The 22,818-nt window shown below is 53.4% G+C and overlaps 1 protein-coding gene across 2 annotated transcripts in view; it reads left to right on the top strand.

Moving 5' to 3' along the window:
• The first annotated feature begins 4,732 nt into the window (after positions 1-4,732).
• The window catches only part of ADCK1 (aarF domain containing kinase 1), a 92,100-nt gene continuing 74,014 nt past the window's right edge, over positions 4,733-22,818 (top strand). The window contains exons 1-3 of one of the 2 annotated variants that reach the window (XM_055133448.1): positions 4,733-4,847; positions 10,399-10,544; positions 12,984-13,067. In XM_055133448.1, coding sequence (XP_054989423.1) covers positions 10,410-10,544; positions 12,984-13,067 — 219 coding nt within the window. In that variant the 5' untranslated portion in view covers positions 4,733-4,847; positions 10,399-10,409. Of the gene's footprint in view, positions 4,848-5,333; positions 5,420-10,398; positions 10,545-12,983; positions 13,068-22,818 lie in introns of those variants that run through there. The other variant, XM_055133449.1, reaches the window with a different exon arrangement.

Here is a 22,818-nt window from a genome sequence, read left to right as displayed (position 1 = left end):
GTTTTGTGGCCTGATGTTTCTTGCCGAAATTCACTCCTTCAGGGCCCCTACCTGGCCGCCTCCCTCCATGCACAGCCAGTCCTTCCAAACCAGAACCTGTCTTGGAAGTGCCTGGGCCCTGGCCTAGCCCTAGCGCTGGGTTGGCTGCCTTCTCCAGCTGGGTCAGTCTGCCTTGCACTGGTGCTAACAAAGACTCTCCCTTGGCAGCCTTTCAGCCTGTGCTTTCTTGTACCCTTGCCTCTGTGGCCCAGTCGGGCCTCACCCACCCTGGAATAACGCTGGTACCAGATAGGTTTTTCTGTCTCTCTTGCCATTGGTCTTCTGGCTGCTCTTTTTTTTTTTTTTTTTGCTTTTTGGGTCACACCTGGAGATGCTCAGGGGTTACTCCTGGCTTTGGAATGACTGTAATTTGGTAACTACTTTGGAATAACTCAGGAATTACTCCTGGTAGTGCTCAGGGGACCATATGGGATGCTGGGAATCAAACCCGGGTTGGCCGTGTGCAAGGCAAACGCCCTACCCGTTGTGCTATCGCTCCAGCCCCATCTTCTAATGTTTTTATTTTGGCCACACCTAGTGGTGTTCACGGCTTACTTTGGGCTCTATTCTCAGGAATCACTCCGGGTGGGGCCGGGGAGGAGGCATATACTAGGGATCAAACCCAGGTTGGCTGCACGCAAGACAAGTGCCCTGCCTGCTGTACTATAGCTCTGGCCTTTGTCTTATCATATTAACTCTTCATCAGCACAAAAAATTCCGTCAAGTTAAAACATTTGTTGTAAGTCATACCATTCGAATCTGGTTCCTAAGATGTTAAATCAGACATTTTTACCTTCACTGTGCATTGGATACCCTGGAGAGTTCTACCAAAAACCACTGTGTGGGGCTGGAGCGATAGCACAGTGGGTAGGACGTTTGCCTTGTACTCGGCCGACCAGGGCTCGATTCCCAGCATCCCATATGGTCCCCTGAGCACCGCCAGGAGTAATTCCTGAGTGCAGAGCCAGGAGGAACCCCTGTGCATCACCAGGTGTGACCCCCCCCCCAAAAAAAAGCAAAAAAAAATACCCAAAAAAACAAAAACCACTGTGTGGGAAACCCAGAAAGAGGATCTGGAAGGTCCAGGTGTGGCCCAGGAGGCTTGTCAAAGTCCAGCAGGTGATTCTGACAGAACCTGGGCTTGCTATGAACAGCTTCCTTGTGCTAACCGTTAAACCGCCAGGGCACCTGTGGAACGAGGGAGGTCAGACCCCCCCCCACTAGACTCTGAGATCAGACTTTGTGGCACTGGGGCACAGGCACTGACTTCACTGGTCTCTCTTGGAGCATCCCACAGTTACCTTTTGATTCTTCCCATAGACTGTTATCTACTCTTCTGCCCTTTGGATTATATCTCCTTTTTCATTTCTTTTCTGTGATTTTCTTCAGATTTCTGGAGAGAGTGGATTTATATGAGTCTATTCAACACAGAGAGCCTGGCAAGCTACCGAGAGTATCCCACCTGCACGGAAGAGTCTGACAAGCTCCCCGTGGCATATTCGATATGCCAAATACAGTAACAATAACAGGTCTCATTTCCCTGACCCTGAAAAGAGCCTCCAATCATTGGGAAAAACGAGTAAGGAGAGACTGCTAAAATCTCAGGGCTGGGATGAATGGAGACATTACTGGTACCCTCTCACGTAAACTGATGAACAATGGGATGACAGTAATACGGTGATATTCAACATACCATGTAAACCCCAAAGTCTGCAAAATTGAGGTTTTTAAAGGATTACTTTTTTTTTTTTTTTGCTTTTTGGGTCATACCCAACGATGCTCAGGGGTTCCTCCTGGCTTTGCACTCAGGAATTACTTGGGGTGTGCTTGGGGGACCATATGGGATGCCGGGGATCGAACCCGGGTCGGCCGCGTGCAAGGCAAATGCCCTACCCGCTGTGCTATGGCTCCGGCCCCTACTTTAATATTATAAAATGATATATATTTATCGTAAAAGATCAAATACTACACCAGGGCATTAGGTGTAGAGTAAAATACTCTGACCATACCCCACCCTCTTCCTAGTAAATTTATAGTTTAATTTAAGGTTCAATTGTGAAAAAGATACTATGTTTTTAATATATTCATTATTTTTTTTTGCTTTTTGGGTCACAGCTGGCAATGCTCAGGAGTTACTCCTGGCTTTGCACTCAGGAATTACTCCTGGCGGTGCTCAGGGGACTATATGGGTTCCTGTGACTGAACGCAGGTCATGCAGGAAAACACCTTACCCACTGTATTATCATCACTCCAGCCCCTCTTTCTGGCATTTCTCTGTGGTTTTATACTGTTCATTTTGGGGGGTGCTGTGGGACCACACCTGATGGTGCACAGGGGCTGTTCCTGGCTCTATGTACAGAAGTAATCTCTGACAGTGCTCAGGGGAACCACACGTGGTGCTGCTGGGATTTGAACCAGGTTGACTGCAATCAAGACAAGCACTTTACCTCCTGTACTCTCTCCAGCCCCATTTCCCAGTTTTAACCAGTCCGTCTTTATCTGCTACTGTCTTCTCACACAACTTTAAGTTGGTTTTTTTTTTTTTTTATGATGTTCCCTATGTCCGGGCTATTCCCCAACATTGTTCTGAAGATCCCTAATATAGTCTTGAATTATTTGCATGCAAGTCAGTTTCTAGTTAACACAGCATCTCAAAATCTGTGCAAAATTAATATTCCATTATTTGTGTTTCTATGCCTTCTCTGTTCAGATCTCTTGTAATGCTCCTCACACTACTTGGAAGTTGTCCAATCTTTACAAATCTTGACAACTATATGTTGTAAATTAGAGATGGTGAAGGCTGTGATTAAACTCTGGACAACTGTTTTCTTTGTCCTGCCTTAGGAATCCTAGTTTGTCTTTGTTTTAAACAGTTTTTAGTGAAAATAAACTTAAATTTAATATTGCCCAATTTTTTCAAAGTTTTTTCCAGATTTACCAAAGTGTGAAAATTAATTTTAAAATTTAATTTAATTAAAAAAAAATCTTAGGTTACACCTGGCAGTACTCAGAGCCGACTTTTGACTTTGTGCTCAGGGACTATTCCTGGTGGTGCCAGGGGACCACATGTGGAGCTGGATCTAGTCCACATCTGCTGTGTGCAAGGTAAGCGCCTTACACACTATACACACTATGCTGTCTCTCTGGCTCCTTTTTATGAGTTTTTACACAGTTTTTTAAGTGTCATTTGGCAAGACCTAATCTGCGATCAAAAGGTCAACGAATGAATGTAAAAGACAAGAAAGACTAACACTTCAGCACATTTGATCTTGCTTTGGGGGAGACAGAGGGACATGGGACGTGTCCAGGGCTTATTCCTGATGCTCAGGTATCACTTCTTGTAGTCTTTGGAGGATCTCATACAGTGCTAAGAATCAAACGTGGATCAGCGATGTGGAAGCCAAGCAACTCACCTGCTGTACTATCTCTTTGACTCCAAATTAGTACACTTTTACTGTTACTGGAGAACAGACTGTACTGGGAGACCCGAGAAAATTACATGAGCTAGTCAATATTTTATGATATTAATATATTAATTAATTAACATATCAATACTAATATATTATGATTAGCATATTAATGTCAATATATTAGGATATTAAATAAAGCTTTATGTTACATGCTTTCTTCTAGCTGTAGGCTGATACAAGGATTCTGTAATTACACATTTAATGAAGGTAAGGCTGAAGCTACCCTGTTCAGTAGTTCTGTCACTGTCATCCCGTTGTTCATCGATTTGCTTGAGCAGGCACCAGTAAAGTCTCCATTGTGAAACCTGTTGCTACTGTTTTTGGCATATCGAATACGCCACAGGTAGCTTGCCAGGCTCTGCTGTGCCAGCGAGATACTCTCGGTAGCTTGCCAGGCTCTCCGAGAGGGACAGAGGAATCGAACCCCGCTCGGCTGTGTGCAAGGCAAACGCCCTACCCGCTGTGCTGTCGCTCCGTGTTCAGTAGTTGAGGTCTATTTAATGTGTTTTCAACTTAAGATATTTTAAATTCACGCTGTATTTACTGGTATTCCATTATAAGATGAAGCCAACCTGCGTGTCCTTTGCACACATACATTTTTCACGATGTCGCTTCGCACATTTCTCCTCCTCCTAATCACAATATATGTCCAATTAGTTTTTATTTATTTATTTATTTATTTAAATAAATAAATTTATTTGTTCCGTCGAGTGGTTCTTGCCGTTATTGTTGTTCTGGGCCACACCGGGCAGTAGCAACGCACAAGGGCCATTCCTGGCTCTGCACTCAGGGGCCATATGGGATGCCAGGGATGGAGCCCGGGTCTGGGGCGTGCAAGGCAAACGCCCTACCCACGTACTCGTCTATGACCCCCGCCACTCCTTCAGCACTATTCCTCTCCTGCAACAGGACCCAGAGCCGTCGGCAAGTTTTCTTCCTCCCTTCTCTGTGCCAGTGCTTCCCCCAAAGCACGCAAACCTACCACTCTCCCACCGACCCGACCCGTTTGGAAAGCCTCTTGGAATCAACGTCATGGAAAGCCCGGGTATCCGCCGTCCCTGCAGAGAAACAAGCCCCCGCCCCGGGACAAGGCAAAAGGGGCGCCAGCGGGTGGGAGGTGGTGGTGCTGGGGCGGGGGTGGGGGTGGGGGGGAAAGTGTCAGCGTCCGCTCTAACGGCCGCCGGCGGACCCACAGCAACCCAGCCCGGGGGTGGGGGCGGGGAGCCCGGCCGGACTACAAGTCCCGGCAGCCCCCGCGGCGCCCGGCCCCGCCCCGGCCTCGCGGGTGGCGACGAGCCGAGTTCCCGGCGAATCCCCGGCTGCCCGGCCGGCCTCGGGGTGAGTAGGGGGGCCGCGGCGCGGAGGGAGCCGGCGTGGTCGCTCCGTGTAGACGCCGGGGATCCCCGCCGGCCCCTGCCCCCTGGCCGGCCTGTGACCGACCGACCTTGTCACCCCGCACGTGTTCCGCCCGCGGGCGGCGCCCCGCCCCCTCCGCGCGCCCTCCGGCCGGCCTCCCCCGGGCCCACGCGTGCCGGCCGGTGCGGCGGGACCTAGAGGAGGGCGGCAGGGGAGCTGCCCAGAAGCGCCCCCGAGGGAAGGCCGGGGCGGGGTCGTGGTCTGGGCCAGGGCAGGGGGCCACCGATCACCTTTCTTGTCCTCTGCCTACGCACCTGCTCGCTCTCTCTCTCTCTCTCTCTCTCTCTCTCTCTCTCTCTCTCTCTGTGTCTCTCTGTGTCTCTCTGTGTCTCTCTGTCTCTCTCTCTCTGTCTCTCTCTCTCTGTCTCTGTCTCTGTCTCTCTCTCTCTCTCTCTCTCTCTCTCTCTCTCTCTCCCCCTCTCCCCGGCAGCCCTCAGGTCGCACCTGTCCCAGATCCTCTCCCCAGGTTCAGTGGCATTTCCCTTTCTAATGAGGTGGGTACCCCTTCCACCTGCAGGATTTCTTTGCCCACCTCCCCGATGTTTGGCGCTTTGGTGGGTGCATGAGACATCGCTGCCTTGTTTGAAGTGAATCCCACTTCACGTGTGCTTTCACACATTCTCTTAATCGTGTTTTTTTTTTTTTTTTTTTTTTTTTGCTTTTTGGGTCACACCTGGCAATGCTCAGGGCTGACTCCTGGCTCTGCACTCAGGAATTACTCCTGGCGGTGCTCTGGGTACCATATGGGATGTTGGGACTCGAACCCTGGTCGGCTGCGTGCAAGGCAAATGCCCTACCTGCTGTGCTATCGCTCCAGCCCCTCTCTTAGCCTTTTTGCATTTTGGGCTTCTGCAGTGGGAACTGGGGCACGCCCAAACTATACCTGGCAGTGCTTAAGAGACCATATGATGCCAGGGATTGAATCTCCCGTGCGTGCTCTCTCTCCCTCTCTCTGGCCCTTTACACGCGATCTTTAAGCAGTTTCTCACTGCAGTAGCTCTCAAACTTTTTCAGAGGCAGCTCCAACAGCAGGCGCTTTATCCCCTCCTCGGACCCCACTCCCCAAGCTTGCTAGTCAGGAGGGATGTGGTGGGGAGCAAGGCTGCGTTTTTCTGCCTCGCTCCTAGGCCTTATGATAGCTGCTGGCCAGTTGCAGAGAGTTGACTGTTAACTGTTTCACAGGAAAACATTCTGTGAACTTAAAGCACCCACTCGTCCCTGGTTGTGTGTCGTCCCTGGTTGTGTGTTGGCTTGTTTGTTTCGTGGTTTGGTTCAGCCTGTGCCTTCCTGGCGCTCATGCTGGTCTGTAGGTCTGTGCGTTGCCTACGCAAAACCCTTTGCTTGGGTTAGGACACATTCTATGTTGGGTCATATTCACTCGACCATTTCTCAGATCGGATCTGTTGGGAGGGTTGGCTTTTTGTCTTTCGTTTTTTTTTTTTTTTTTTGATTCACACTGATTTTCTTGTTGGACAGGGGACTCATAAGCTAATAGTTTCTGCTTTGGACGCTTCCTCCTGGGACTCTAACCTCCTGGGACTCCGGTGACCCAGCTGAGGGCCCAGTGAATCCGATGTTTTTTGCTGTGTGTTCTCTAGATTCGTTTCTAGTCCAGGTGGGGGGTGCGGTCTATACCTGGTGGTGCTCAGGGCTTACTCCTGGCTCTATGCTAAGGGGTCATCACTCCTGGCACCATAGGTAGTGCTCCAGATCGAACCTGATGGCCGCATGCAAGGCACGTGCCTTTTATTGTCTCTAAGGCCCTTTTCTGTGGCTTTTGTTAAATCCATGTCAGTCACCAGGTTTCCCTGAAAACCCGATCACTGTCTCCATGGGGATTTTTTTTTTAATTTAATTTTTATTGTTTGGAACACATGTTTACAATAATGTTGGCTCTTGTAGGCTTATTTTATTTTATTATTTTTTTATATTCTGATTTCTGGGTTACTCCTGGCTCTGCACTCAGGAATTACTCCTGGCAGTGTTCAGGGGACCATGTGGGGTGCTGGGAATTGAACCCGGGTCGGCTGTGTGCAAGGCAAACACCCAACCCGCTGTGCTATCACTCCAGCCCCCTCCATGGGACTTGTTGAGTCTGTGCTAGTTTTATTTATTTATTTATTTATTGCTTTTTGGGTCACACCTGGCGATGCACAGGGGTTACTCCTGGCTGTGCACTCAGGAATTATTCCTGGTGGTGCTCAGGGGACCATATGGGATGCTGGGAATTGAACCCGGGTCGGCCGCAAGCAAGGCAAACGCCCTACCCGCTGTGCTATCGCTCCAGCCTCTTTATTTATTTATTTATTATTTTTTTATTTGCATTTTATTGAATCACAGGGAGGTACAATTACAAAGTTGTTCATGATTGGGCTTCAGTCGCATAATGTTCCAAGAGTGTGCTAGTTTTAGGAGAAGGAGCAGCCATGCCCGTTTTTCTAATAGTCTGGAGGAGCAGGGCGGTGTTTGTGCTCACTCTGCCGCTTAGGGGACTCCCAGCTCAGTGGAATCAGCTGGGGGAGCGGGGATGGACAGGCGGCAGGTGAAGGGTACCTGCCAAGGCTGTGCATTAGCAGTGATTAGCAGTGAGGGCTTGCCTCCCTCCCGCCCTCCAACCCAGCCCTGTGCGTGGGATGGATGCATCACTTGACCGTCATCTCCCTGTGGGTAGAACTCCCAGACTCCCCTGGCACCTTGTTTCATGACCCGCTGTGCTTTCTCTTTGGTCGAGGGCGACCATTCCAGCCTTCTCAGTAACTTGACAGTCAGAACCCTCCTGCCTGGCTCACTCAGTCGAGCCTCTTGTTTCTGGAACCTTGGGACACGTGGCTGCCTTGCTCTGAGCAGGGTCTTCGTGCCTGGGACTGTTTGGACATGCCGGAGGGTCATCCCTGCCGACAGACACTGCTGCGGGTCCTTGAGAACAGTAGGCAGAGAGCTGGGAGCCCCTGTTCAGGAGGGCTGGGTTCAAGTCCTTCCTCTGTCCTGTGCAGGCTCAGCGGCCGGGGTTAGATGACTCACGCTCTCCCTTCCTTGCTGGGGAAACGCGCGCCTCTCCCTGGGCTGCGTGGACTCAGGCTCTGAGGGCAAAGTGCTTTTGACCTAGTGATCCTGTTGCTGGGTGCTGGTGGCCTGAACTCTGCTCCCGTCCCCGAGGTCCTTGCAGTGGGCTGTGTGGACCGCCGGAGAGGCGGGAACAGTGGTGGGGGTTCATTAGGGAAGCGGTGGCAGTGGATGGTGTTTTTCATCGACAGCCATATTTCACAGCTGCCAGGGTCTCTTAAAATACCCCCAGGGAAGCGCCTCATTTGCATGTTAAAGACGCCCGGACACCTAACGGACAGCTCCAGCTCTGTTCAGACACAGTTTGGCTCCTCTGTCATCGACTTGAGGTCCTTTAGCATCTTCAGCGCTTTCAGTGCTGAGGACCGTCACTGTCACTGTCATCCCATTGCTCATCGATTCGTTCGAGCGGGCACCAGTAACGTCTCTCATTGAGACTTATTGTTACTGTTTTTGGCATATCCAATACGCACGGGTAGCTTGCCAGGCTCTGCCGCACGGGCTCGATATTCTCAGTAGCTTAGAGGGGCGGAGGAATCGAACATGGGTCGGCCGCGTGAAAGGCAAATGCCCAACCGCTGTGCTATCTCTCCAGCCCTAGTGCTGAGGACATTTGCGTGAAATACCCAGACTGGGAGATGCCTGCCTAGCCGGGCCACTTTCGCCCTTGGGGTGGCCTGGAGGGGGAGGGGCTGGGTGGCCTCAGAGCTTCCAGGGAAGGGTCTGGGGCAGCTTTTCTCCCAGAGTGGCTGGTCCCTCCCTTGCTCGGGGGCTAGAATAGTCCAGGGGTGCAGGAGTGGCCTCAGGTGCAATTGGCCCAGGGCAGTTTCTGTTTGTCCACTTACGGTAGGTTTCCAGGGGAGCTGAGTGATTTTCTGAGAATGGGGCCATAGTTTGGGGACCTCTGGTCTTGAAGATGGTGCCTTGGGAGGATGGGGTTCGGGGACAGTGGGACTGGGAGGTGGTGATGGGGTGAGGATGGCCAGAAGACCGCCGGCCTGGGCATGTGATTCCCTCCTGGGCACTAGAGGTAGAGTTTACATAATTCAGTAAATTCCTGAGGAGCACCTGCCTGTGGTCAGCTGGGGCTCAGCCAAATGTGGCCCAAACATTCACTTTCTGAATTTATTTTTGTTTCTGGGCCATACCAGGGTTACTCCTGGTGGTGCCCGGGGGGGACCACGTGGGATGCTGGGGATTGAACCTGGGTGAGCTATGTGCAGGAAAGGTCTTGCCCACTGTACTATCTCTCTGACCCCCCCACCCTTCACTTAAGGTGTCATCTGTGGGTGCCTCTGACCTTGTCTGTGATGGTGAGTGATCACAACAGTTGTGGGCAATCCCCTCCCCCAAAACAAATCCTGGATTAGGGAAGAAAGGGAAAGAATGTACCAAGTCCAGAAAGAAAGGGAGAAAGAAGCAGAACAGTGGGAAGAATACAAAGTATAGAGGACGGTAAAATAGAATCTAAGCTAGTACGTCACTTAAATGCATGCTTCACAGGTGACGGTCACTGGGCTCGAACCTGCACCCCCCCTCCAGCACTGTTGTGATTTGTCTGTTTGCTTGTGACCTGTCTTGTCTCCTGGAGTGTAAGTAGGGTTCGGCATGGACCTGGTTCCGTTCCCTTTCTTCCCCGTGCCTAGAACAGTGCCTGGCACTGTTGGAGAATGAATCCCCTGGAGAGCGGGCGTGTGCTAAGCGTTCTGTAAAACTGATCTCATTTGATCCCAGCAGCGTTTGAAGAATCATCTAGTTTTCCAAAGGAGGAAACTGAGGCACACGAGGGTCAGAAGACAGCCCAGGATCAGGCAGTTTATTAAGCGGCAGAATTGGGGTCTGAAGCCCTCTTTATTGTTCTAACGAGGAAACTGTTTTGGGGGTGGGGATGCGGGTCACATTTGCTGCTGCTCAGTGGCTGTCGCTGGCTCTGTGTTCGGAGTGACCCTGGTGGGGCTCAGGGGACCATATGGTACAAGGCGGGCAGGGTCTGCGGGATCCAAGGCCCATGCCATAGCCCCTGTACTGTCTCTCCAGCCTGGGCAGCTCTTGTGAAAGTGAATTTTCTCTGGGCCTGGCCAGCAGTTCCGTGCTTGGGCTCACTGCACAGGGTCCCACTCGGATCACCTGCAGCGGTGCTGACGGGCTGGGCGTCAGACTCAGGCACCTTAGACACAGGCTCCTTCCTGGACCCTGACAGGAAGTTAGTTCTTTAACTGTTGTTTATGTTTGGGGCTGCTGCTGGCAGTGCTCTGGGTTACTCCTTACTCAGTGCTCAGGGGTCACTCTGGTGGTGCTTCGGGGCTGAGGGGGACCCTGCAGTGCTCACGATCCCACCCAGGCCTCCTTCCCGGGAGACAGGTGCTCCTTTGGACACTCCTAACCACTCCTCTCTCCTGTCCTGCCGCAGGGGCTGGGGTCATGGCCAGAAGGGCCGTCAAGCTCGCTTCGTGGACCGGCGTGGCTCTTGCCACCTCTGGCTTCTACTACTACGGCAACAAGTACTTGGACCCTAACGACTTCGGCGCCGTCAGGGTGGGCAGGGCCATCGCCACGGTAGGTGTCTCTCGTCTGGGGGTGGCAGAGAAACTGCTGGTCGTGTGTTCAGACACCTGGTGGCCGGATGGGCCACGGCCCCACGTGGCCTGCACCACAGACCCATGTGCACCCTTTCCGTTGGGGCGTCTCTGGTGGAGATGGTGGGGATGCCGTGCGCAGGCTCCCTGTGCCGTCGGGTGTCAGGGTCCACCTCAGACTCCAGCAGCAGACCCCAGCCCCGGGCGCCAAGCAAGAGGCCTTGATGCAGCTTGGCTTGATTCTGCCCCAGTCCCCGGACTCTGCCCTGGGAACTGGGGGGGAACTGTTTCTGCCTGGCCCATACTCACACCATCAGGGGCTTCGAGAACTTTGGGAATTGCTTCAGCCTCCCCCGAACTGAGAATCTGAGCTGAATATTTGACCATTTGAGTTTTCCTTTTCCCCCTGTGACTCATGAACATTGTTGGGTGTGATCGTTTCTCTTTCTCTTTGGTTGTTATGTGTGGGGGTGTCACACCGGTTGGTCCTTGGGGGGCGACCTGGACAGTACCTGGGGAGGGGCGGCGAGGGGCTTGCAGTGCCGGGGACGGAACCTGGAGCTTGGCACATATTTTGCCACTAGAGTCACATCCCATATCCTAGCCCACTCCTTTAATTTTGCTGACAGTGATAACCCCAGACATTCCCATGTAATGGCCTTCGGGTGGCTAGATGGTCACAGGCTTCCCCTCTGCTTTTTATTTATTTATTTATTTATTTATTTATTTATTTATTTATTTATTTATTTATTTATTTATTTCCTTTTGGGTCACACCTGGCAATGCACAGGGGTTACCTCCTGGCTTTGCACTCAGGAGTTACTCCTGGCAGTGCTCAGGGGACCATATGGGATGCTGGGAATTGAACCTGGGTCGGCCGCGTGCAAGGCAAACGCTCTACCCGCTGTGCTATTGCTCTAGCCCCGCCTCTGCCTTTTATTTTATTTATTTATTTGTTTATTTCGATCACACCTGCTGTACTTGGGGGCCCATGCAGTGCCGGAGATTGAACCCGGGCCTCCTGCCTGCAAAGCACGGGCTTAGCTCTTGACCTGTCTCTCTGGCCCCTTGGCCTCACCTTTGTGTTCAGGATGAGCTCATCCGTCCTTCCCCCCAGTGGAGGTACTCAGATGCACAGTCCGTTGGGTGGTTCCCTAACCCTTTCCTTGGTATTGTCAAGTCTTCCTCCAATTCTGACCCGGAGGGGAGGCCTGTGCCATGTTACCTGAACCTTTAGGGTAAGCTGAGTAGAGGCCCACGAGGACAAATAGGTAAACAGGTATCAGTGTAGGATTCTCAAGTATTGACTGAGGACTTTCGGGAGGTCCGGTATGGCCCTGTGGTCTTCTGTGATACGAGAGTAGAGATGATTCGACTCACCTGAACTCAGCGTTAATGGAGTCGTGCCTGCTCGACTTGGTCAGAAAGCAATCTATTATTCTTCTGATTAAATTTTTTTTTTTGAGTTTTGGGGCCATTACCCAGTGGTGCTCAGGCCTTCTTCCTGGCTCTGTGCTCAGAGATGTCTCCTGGCGGGGCTCCGGAGACCATCTGGGGTACCAGGGTTTGGTCTGGGATCAGCCACGTGCAAGGCCAGCACCTTACCTGCTGTTCTCTCCAGCTCCCGAAGAACAGTCCAAGTGGGCGATTGTGTGGCTCAGGTGACGGGGGACCCTCAGCAGGAGAAGCCCTGTGAGAAGTGGCCAGGTGTCGTGTGGAGTTGGGAAGGAAGGAGGGAGTCGTAACCACTGCTTCCCAGTGAGCACTGGGCTCGTGTTCTTCCGGGGCGGGCACTGCTCAGTGGCCAGGCCTTGCTGTGGCAGGGCCCGGACCCACGGTCTGTGAATGGAGGCCGGCAAGAATCTTTCAGGTGGAAGGAAGCTCTCGGGCAGAGGTTGGGAAGGGCCGTCTCTCCCTCTTCATCTGTTGGTCTTAACGTACCCTCAACTTTCAGGGGCCTCAGTTGTTCGGTTATTAACAAAGCGAGGTTGGGACTAGGTCACCCCCGAGGGTCCTCCAAGGAAAGGACCAGAACATACGCTCTTAGAGCAAACAGGCCTGTCCCACGTTCACGGTGATATGGGAGGGGGCTTGGGTTCACCCTCAGCGTCCCTCCCGGCACTGCGTGTCTGCTGTGAGGAGGATCAGGAAGGACGGTCCTGCGGAGATTCCAGCCTAGACCCTCAGCGAATGAACGAGGCGGTGTCCTGCTTGTCTCGACAACTGAGTTTTGGACGTGGGTCAACTTGAGAGGGACTGTCTTCTGTGGCATTTCCAAAACCCTGATGGGCAGGGAGAAGCCAGCCAGGCCGAGAACGGGGCAGAGTCCCCTCGGGATGGGCCCTCCCCTCAGGAGACATGTCCCGGGCAGGAGGGATTCCCTTATCTGGTGCTAACCACCGTCTTCCTTGGCTCACAGACAGCTGTCATCAGTTACGACTACCTCACCTCCCTGAGGAGCGTCCCCTATGGCTCTGAGGAGTACGAGCAGCTGCGATCTCAGGTAAGGGACCGGTGGGAACCAGCTGGGCCAGTGCTTGCGAATGTGTGTGTGTGTGTGTGTGTGAGTGTGTGTGTGAGTGTGTGTATGTGTGTGCACATGCCATGTGCTCCTCCACTACCATGTGCTGGGAACCAGCTTGGCTGTGTGTGTGTATGTGTGTTCCATGTGTCTCTCCTCTACTGTTTGCCGTGTGTGTGTGTGCGTGTGTGTGTGTGTGTGTGTGTGTATGTGTATGTTCCATGTGTCTCTCCTCTACTGTTAGCCGTGTGTGTGTGCTGGGCCGGGCATGTGGAGAGTGTATATGTGTGTGCGTGCACGCACACACGCCATGTGCCTCTCCTCTATCATTTGCCGGGAACCAGCTGGGCCGGGCTTGTGTGTGTGTGTATGTGTGTGTGTGTGCCTCACCTCTACCATTTGCAGTTTTCCTGCGGGAGGGCTGGGCTGTGAGACTGACATCTTGCTGGATCTGGGGCCCTGAGGTCCTGGGCCTCTGCAGGACTGGGCTGGGGAGGCCGCTGTGTTGTGTGCATGGGGGTTGCAAGTGTCTGGGGGGCCTCAGGAGAGGAGATTGTGTCCCTGAGGAATGAGGCCGGCTCCCAGGCTGCCGTGTCCGGCTGAACCCCACAGACAGCCCAGCAGGAAGAGGCTTATTGCTTTCCTGTCCCGAAGGCCGAGCAGGGCCTTGCACAGGGCTGCCGGCCCCACACCCCGGCCTCACCCTCCACACGGTGCCTGATTCCAATGCCCTGATCCCGGAGAACGGACACATCCACAGGAGAGTTTTGTTCCATGCAAGTGGTGAGGAGTCTGGCGACCTTGGCTATCTCCGTAGAGACATCTAAGGTGTTTGTGCTCAGTTTGGAATGCTCTTGGCCTCTGAGATTATTCCCAGCCCTAGGGCGGTGGGAGATAGCTCAGATAGCTCAAGTGTTAGAACTCGTACCCGAGGTCTCGTCCAGACACTGCGTGACCCCTGTCCTCGCGCTGCCCAGTGCAGCCCTGCTGGCCCCCAGGTGCAGCAGAGCGGTGCTCTGCCAGCTCACATCGGGCCCAGTCCTGCCAGGGACGAGCCCGCAACAAAAGCAACGGAAGGAAGAAAACTCCCGGTTGCCTTCTCGCCGTCAGCCCACACATCTCCCCCCATCCTGTGGGTAATGTTCTCCTCCACTGTCCTCTGCAGGTGGGATAATTAATTTCCAAACTCTTACTTAAACTTTCCATGATTGAAATCTTGCCCATTAGCAGGGAGAGAGAATAGTCTGACGAACCCCTCTGGAACTGTCACGCAGCTTTGGAAATGTATCCAGACCGCCATCCTTGCTTCCTCTGCTCCTCCGTTTCCTTCCTTCCTTCCTTCCTTCATTTTATCTTAATTTACTGGGTGCCAGAATACTTCAAAAGCAAATCTCATGCATCACAGCAAAGACCTGAGTCTGTGTCACTAACAAGTATTGACCCTTAAAAGGAATGTAACTACAATACTGTGCTGCTTCTCCCCCCTCCTCTTTTGTGGGGGGACCACTCCTGGTGATTCTCGGGGATCCCCAGGGCCACACTTTCTGGGGATAAAACCAGGGTCTTGGACATGTGTGGCATGTACTTGACTACTTGGCCCATACCCCCAGCTCTGATTTTTGGATTTCATGTTTTTTTTTTGTTGTTGTTTTGTTTTGGGGCCACAGCTGCTGGTGCTTGGGGGCTACTCCTGGCTCTGTGTGTCCTGGGACATGTGTGTTCCTGGGAATTGAACCTGGGTTTCCATCATGCAACGCATGGGTTCAGCCCATTCAGCTTTCTCTCTGTCAGTCTACTGTGATGATTCTTTGCCAAACTAGCTAAAATTCCTTAGTCATCTCTAATAGCAACTCCAATATCCAGATTTTCTTTACTATCTCAAAAATGGGCTGGAGCGATATCACAGCAGGTAGGGCATTCGTTTGCCTTGCACGCGGCCGACCCGGGTTCGATTCCTCCATCCCTCTCAGAGAGCCCGGCAAGCTACTGAGAGTATCCCGCCCGCACGGCAGAGCCTGGCAAGCTCCCCGGGGCGTATTCGATATGCCAACCACAGTCACAACAAGTCTCACCGTGGAGACGTGATTGGTGCCTGCTCTAGCAAATCTCAAAAATACCTTTTTACAGTTACTTGTTCAAATATGGATCCAAGTAGAGCACAAACCCTGTGTTTAGTTGACATGTCCTAAATCTTTGAAAAATATCTCATACTTCCCCCTACTTCCCTCTGTTTTTTTTTTCCTCTCAAAGCTGTTTGCTTGTTGAAGAAACTGGCTCATTTATCCTGTAGAATTTACCACGTTCAAGATTTGGCTGATTGCATCCTCAGAGTGTCATTTAATGGGAAATTGATTCACATGGTCCACAATTCAAAATATGTAATATCTGAACATACAGCTGGGACCTCCCCTCTCTGTCTTGCAGGCACCCAATTTTCCTGCCTGGAGGAGATCATTATTTCTTGTTTGCTTCTAGAGATAGCTTCCTATTTGATTTAATCACTCATCTTTATTCCTGCCATAAATGATAGTTGGATGCATGTCTTTCTCTCTCTGTAGACTGTCGATGCCATTAGATCAGGATTGGGTTTGCTGTGGATTCTCCCCCGCCCCCCACCCCACTTTCGTCTATCTTGAGTGCAGTGCGGGCTCCAGGGGGAAGGAGTGCATTCTAGGGTCCCACTGGCACTTGGCTGGGCTATTGAGGGGGTGGGGTGGTCAGATGGTTTGGACAACAGACCAAACCCTGGTACCCAGGATACTTATACACAGGCAGGCATGAACTGGCTTGTCCATAATGTGTAAAGGAGTCTTGGCTAGTGCTCAGTCTTGGCTACTGCTCATCGGGCAGTGCTCAGCACTGACTCCCACGGAGAATCAACTAGTAGTAGACACACACGAGCTTTCTGGTTTTTTTTTTTTTTGCTTTTTGGGTCACACCCGGCGATGCACAGGGGCTACTCCTGGCTCTTCACTCAGGAATTACCCCTGGCGGTGCTCAGGGGACCATATGGGATGCTGGGATTAGAACCCCGGGTCGGCCGCGTGCAAGGCAAATGCCCTACCCGCTGTACTATCGCTCCAGCCCCTGTTTTTTTTTTTTTTTAAGCTAACCTCAGGTCAGGACTCCAGGTCACTCCTCACAGGTGCTCAGGGGCCAGGGATGGAACCTGGGCCTCCAGCATGCACTCAGTCCCCTGAGCACTCTCTCAGGAGAGTCCATACATTTTGCAGCGCAGACGCCAGTCTTGCTTTGGGGTGCAGCGTCCCAAGCTGGCCTTTTTGGGAAGCACCCCTACCTTAACATGCACACCATGGCGTCTGAGCGGGGCTCACCCCCAGTCCCCTCAGCTTGGAGGGCGAACATGGTACTGGGACCCTCACTGGAGTTCCTTATTCTGGCCCTTGAGATCAATTCAGGGGTGGTTGAGCTCCTGCCGGCCGAGTAAGTATCACACCCAGGACTTCTGGGGGGGTGTTGGCAGCTTTGTCTTTTCTGCCGCAATAACTGACAGTGTGGGATGATGGCTTTGCGCAGTTGGCAGCCGTCTTGCCATCCCGAGGGGGATCCCATCTGTGAACAGAGTCAGCAGCGTGGAGGGACGTATCGTTCGAGGGCCCTGATGGAGCCGGGCCTGAAGCTCAGCCACCTCCAGGCTTTTCAGTTATGTGAGCAGGAGCGCCTCTGTTTTTTTCTCTCTTTTTTTTTTTGCCCCAGATGGGTTTCAGTCCAGTTCTCTCTTCCTTGTGATCAAATGAGCACCGACACTCGGGGCTCCGGATCTTGAAGCGAAATTGGAATTTTGATAATTCATTCGAGGGCCCTGGTCACTGGGTGGAAGAATCGAAACCCAGAAGTTCTAAAGCACAGTGAGAACGAGGAGCACTGTGAATGGTTCAGGATCGAGTTGGGTTCTCTCTGCCCCGGGAGCCAGGTCCCGAGCCACCCGCACACCCCCGAGCTCCTCCTCTTCCGGTCTGGGAAGCGGCTGCGGCCTTTGCCCCAGTAGCGTCTGCGTCAGCGGAGAGGAGCAGCTTTATTTAGTTGGGCGCTGCCGGTTCTTTCGTGCAGCCGAGACCTGCAAGCACGGGGCTTGCCCAGGCGACCCCTTATCCTTTTCGAGAGCTGGGCATTGACCTCGGGCCGCGTATGCTTGAGGCTTGCCCTCTGCCGCTGACCCACGTTGTCGGCCAGCTTTTAGCGTTTGAACAAACAAGTTAGTATTTTCTGTTTCCCTTATTTCTGCTTTTACTAGTTGGAACACTTCGGTAAGAACTAGCTGTACCAGAGCCAAAGAGATAGCACGGCGGGTGAGAGTTGCACTTAGCTGACCCTGGCGGGATCCCAGGCACTGCGGATGATTCCCGTCCCCGCCCCCTCCCCTCCCGAGTGAACCCTGAGGCCAGAGCCAGGAGCAAGCCCCGAGGACTGCTGGATGTGACCCAAGCACCTCCCCCTTCCACCCCCTCCAAATAAGTCAAAAAAACTATTTTCACTTGGTTATTTATTTTATGAGTCTGAACTCCGTGGATTTGTATTTTAGCCAATCATTATTCTTTTTTTAAAAAATAATTTTTAATTAATTTTTAAAAATGGAATCACCGTAAGATACACAGCTACCAAGTTGTTCATGATTGGATTTCAGTCTTACAGTGTTCAAATACCTGTCCCTTCACCGGTGTACATTTCCCACCACCAGTGTCCTCAGTTTCCCTCCCCACCCCTGCCTCTAGTAGTCAATCATTATCCATTCTTTGGGGACCTCCCAAGCAGTGTATTAGCGGGGGAGGCAGCCACTCCTGGTGATGCTTGGCCAACTGGACCAGATGGTTCCATGCTGGGGTCCAAGGAAGTGGTGCTCCTTGGGCCTTCAGTTGCCTGGGACCCCTAGAGCCATCCCTGGCAGTAGTTGGGGCCTCCCGCACTACACCCAGTGCTGTTGAGGGAGCCACACAGTGCTGGCCACCACACTGGGGTTCCACGCATGCAGGACACGCGTGGAACAGGGAGAGAATACATGTCAGAATACCCTGACATGTATTCTCTCCCCGCTCCACTGTTCTTTTTTTCCTGTTCCTTAAATTCTTCCCACCATGGCCATTGGGAATGCCTTCAGGTTGATTCCTTGTGACCCTTTGACATCTCCCTCCCAGTTTTTGAGTCTATTTTAACTTTACGGAACCATAAAATGATTCACATTCATTTGTGTTTCTTTTGCCCATGACCTTGGAGTCAGTCTCTTCTCCTAGGAATCCTGATTCTTGGTATTTAAAAACCAAGATGGAGGTACTGGATATGCCCCTTGCTCCGGGGATGCCTTGGTTATTTATTTATTTATTTATTTGCTGTTTTTTTAAATTTTTGGGTCACACCCAGCATTGCTTAGTGGTTACTCCTGGCTCTGCTTTCAGGAATTACTTCTGGAGGTGCTTGGGGGACCATATGGGATGCCGGGGATTGAATTCAGGTCTGCCGCTTGCAAGGCAAACGCCCTACCCGCTGTGCTATCACTCCGGCCCTTTACTGTTTATTCTATTTATTTATTTAATTTTTTTGGGGGGGTCATACCTGGCGGTGCACAGGGGTTACTCCTGGCTCTGCACTCAGGAATCACCCCTGGCGGTGCTCAGGGGACCATATGGGATGCTGGGAATTGAACCCAGATTGGTTGCATGCAAGGCAAACGCCCTACCCGCTGTGCTATTGCTCCAGCCCCTATTTATTTAATTTGATGCATTGGTTCTAGGCCCTTGCAGGAGAGTGCAGGGGAAATTCTGCATGTCTTGTTATTCATTTCCACTTTTCTACCCATTAAAAATCCATGACTTCATACTGCGCTCTCTGATTCCAATCTAATGTAACAGTTTGCTCTTGCCTTTCTCTCATTCCTTAGAGGTAACATCCCTAACAGTGAGAAACCTGCCTCATGGGGCTGGAGCGATAGCACAGTGGGGAAGGCGTTTGCTTTGCATGCGGCCGACCTGGGTTCGATTCCCAGCATCCCACAGTGTCCCCCGAGCACCGCCATGAGTCATTCCTGAGTACATGAGCCAGGAGGAACCCCTGTGCATTGCCGGGTGTGACCCAAAAAGGAAAAAAAAAAAAGAAACCTGCCTCATATATTTATTTGTTCAACCTTGGTGGACCTCCCCTCCTCCCCCCACTCCCCACCATTCCCCCCCGCCCCCCCCACACACACCCAATTGTGATTCCCTCAGCTGGTTAGGAGCAGAGAGTGTGGCCTGGGATGGTCTGGATTGGATTTGGATGTCTGGGTCAGATGGAAACATGGAGTGGTGGGCTCAGGTGATTTTGGCTAAGGTCAGTGGGTAAAATTCCGAGGCTGGTTCATTCTGTGTTGTTAGAGACTCAGGTGTGGGCACGTGAAGGGGAGCGGTGGCAGACAGAATGAGAGCTGGGTCACGTTTCCAATCAGCGGCAGCAGGGAGCCACAGAAGGTTTCCGTAAGCCCTCGACGATGAGAATGCTGCCACACGGGTTGGGGTGGGGTGGGGGACGGGGGCAGGGGGGCGTTTCCTTCCTGGCTCTGGTGGAGATCTCCCAGGGGCCGGGTTGCTGCTGCTCTGGCGCACGAGCTAGGGGCTTGTGGCTCTTCCCCTCTGGATCTGAGAGCTGCCCAGGCAGACACGCACCGGGGCTCTCTCCACGGGGGGCACATCTCTCCCGGCGAGGAGAAACTGAGTCCAGTCTGCTGCGGGCGCGCAGGTCCCGGAGGGAGCAGTGCTGAAGGGGTGAGCTGAGTGTGCTAACTTTCTCTCTTCCTTGTTTTTTCTTTTCCATTCGGGGTGGGTGGGCGTAGGTTTGGGTCACGCCCTGTGGAGCTCAGGCGCTGTTAAGGGCCTTCAGTGCTCCGGGGGTGGCGGGGGGGGGGGCATCCTGCCGGGCAAGCACCTCCACCCCTCCAGACAGGAGCAGAGAGAGGCCCAGGTCTCTGTCTGAACCCCACCAGCCAGCTGGCAGTTCCCTCTCCCACAGGCGGTCGTGGAGGGAAGGGAGATGTTGCATCAGGGCCCGTGGACCCCTGATGGGGCCCTCCGCTGGGGGCCCCGGGATTGCAGGGCGGGCTGCTCACCTGCAGTGCTGACGCTCAGGTGGATGGGGGCTAACTGTGCCTCGGGAGCTTCCTGTGCCCAGTTGGGGCTCCTGCCCTTTGTCTCCAGTTCCATCGAGGATTCGCCTGATCCTTCCCACCCTCCCGTGTAGCGTTGGAAATGTGGCAGGGACACAGGCCGCTCCAGACAAGATGACAGGGTGCCAGTCGGGCTTCTTTCCCTGAAGCGTGCTTCGAGGGAGGCGGTGTCACATACTGCCAAACTTTCGAACCAGGGCCTGTGGTGAGGCGTTTTGGTGGGGCAGGGGCTTTGCGTTTGCTTGCTGGATGTTGGTTAGTGAGAGAAAGGGGTGAAGGTCGGGTCATGACTACGTTAACCTGCTGCCCCTGGATCTGAGAAAGACGTCCTGGGCAGCACCTGGCCAGGCCCCCACGCAGAGCTTTGGCCCCAGGAGTGCGGGCGAGGAAGGCGGCGTGCTCAGCCGCTCCTCCCACTATGCGCAGGTCGGCGACTTGGTCCCCGAGACCCACCAGTTACCCTGTCTCATGCTCTGGGCACTCTGCACCCGCTGGTCTCAATGCCAGGAATACCAGGTGGTTCCCAAGGTGCCAGCTGCTGCCCGGCTCCCGGTGCTCCTCCTGCTGGTGCGATCATCCTCCCCGAGCTTGTGGCATGGCCTGGAGCAGGGGTGGGAGGCCAGGGGAGGAGGGGCAGGAAGGAAACAGACTTGTCCCTGGAATTCCTTTACTCATGTCACCAACAGACCAGACAGCAGCAGCAGCAGCAGCAAACTCAACAGCTGTTGGGAACTTGTGCCCCTTCTCGGAGGGACCTGGAGACCCTCCAAGGGAATTGGAGATGTAGCTGTTGATTTTGGGAAAGGGTTTCAACTCCTCTGTCTCTCTCTCCCCCTCTCCCTCTCTCTCCTCTCTTTCTCCCTCTCTCTCCGCTCTTTCTCCCTTCCCTCCCTCCCTCCCTCCCTCCCTCCCTCCCTCCCTCCCTCCCTCCCTCCCTCCCTCCCTCCCTCCCTCCCTCCTTCTCTTTCTCTCTGTCCTCTCTGTTTGGGGCCACACCCAGTGGTCCTCAGGGCTTACTCTTGACTCTGTGCTCAGGGATCACTCCTGATGCTAGCGTTGAAGCTAGACTCGACCTCTGCCCTCCAGCCGCTCACAGTCCAGCGAAGGGCGGCGGGGGGGGGGGGGGGTGTGGTGTGTGGGCGGGAATGGATGGGGTCGACAGTGGCAGAAGGATCGGTTTGTCCAGCCGTGAGGAGACAGGGCGACTCCTAACTCAGCCCAGACAGAGCCTGAGTAGTGGGTTCTGACAGCGATGGGGCCTGACTGCCCTTCAGGCACGGAGCCCCCCCGCTGGTGGTTTCCCCAGACCCCCTTTACTGCTTTCCTTTGTTCTCCCAGAACATTTGTCTGAGTGTGAGTGCAGAGACAAACTCAGGTGTGCCCCCCCACCCCCAAAAAAAAGTTAAAAGGAAAGAAAATAATTTCAGGACAGGGGCTGGAGATGTGGCTCAGGTGGTAACCACAGGCCTCACTGTGGGGACCCAGGGCCACTCCTGGCTCTGTGCTCCGGGGGTGACGTGTGGTGCCAGGGATCCAACCTGGGGCCACTGCTTCCAAGGCAAGTGCTGTGCCGGCTGGACTCTCTCTCTGGCCCTTCAGACTACTGGGAATAAATGTTTTGGTGTTTAGGCCACACTTGCTGGTGCTCAGGGATCCCTCCTGGTGTGACTTGGGGGATTTGGTGCGGGGATTGAACCCGTGTCAGCTGTATGCAGGGCAAGCCTCTTACCTGCGGTACTCTCTCCCCAACCCCTAATTCTTAATCATCTTGATTTTTTTTTTTTTTTTGGTATTGCTGGGGGTGGGAGCATTGCAGCCTCGCCTGGCAGTGCTCAAGGCAGCTCCTGGCGCTCAGCAGTGGTGCTCCATTGCTGGTCCTCAGGCCAGTGCTGGTCTGTGGAAATTTCCAGCCGGTCCGAGAAAAAGTTCAGCTGTGTGGCTCTTGGCCGCCGACTTCCAGGTGTCGGAAGGCTGAAAGCCAGCGTTCCCGTGGGCTCTACTGCAGGGAGGCCCACACTCTCCGTCTCCAGGTGGCTCCGCTGCCCGATTTCAGTCTGCAGCTGGACTCTCGGGTGTAGCCAGGCTCAGGTTGCAGGGGGGAGGTGCAGGGGGCATCCTCTCGGGCAGGGCAGGGCACATTATTCTGTTTCCCACATGAGGCCGGGAGTGTCTGACCCCACAAAGTGACCACACTGGACGCAGGCCCACCGGTTGGGTCTGGGAGGAGGAAAGGCTGAACTGCCTGAGATGGGGAAGCCCGTGCTGTGAGAGGAGGCCCAGCCCACATGGTGCAGCCCAGGGGATCGTAACAGCCAGGCGTGTGGCACAGAGTGTGGCCAGAGAGGCTGGGGGAGGCTTGGGAGCAGCAGGCTGGACCTTTGCATCTTTTTTTCTTCTTCTTCCGGTGTGTGTGTATGTGTGTGTGGATATCACGCCATACTTCTCTGGGCTTATTTCTGGCTCTGCACTTGTGGATCACTCTCAGCAGGGCTCAGGGGACCATAAGGGGTGCCGGGGATCGAACCTAGGTGGGCCGTGTGCAAGACAGGCACCCTACCTGCTGGGTATCTCTCTCGACCCTGG

Source organism: Sorex araneus, chromosome 3, assembly GCF_027595985.1.
Source record: "Sorex araneus isolate mSorAra2 chromosome 3, mSorAra2.pri, whole genome shotgun sequence".
In the NCBI taxonomy this organism is placed as follows: Eukaryota; Metazoa; Chordata; class Mammalia; order Eulipotyphla; family Soricidae; genus Sorex; species Sorex araneus.
This window is presented reverse-complemented; position numbering and strand designations above follow the sequence as displayed.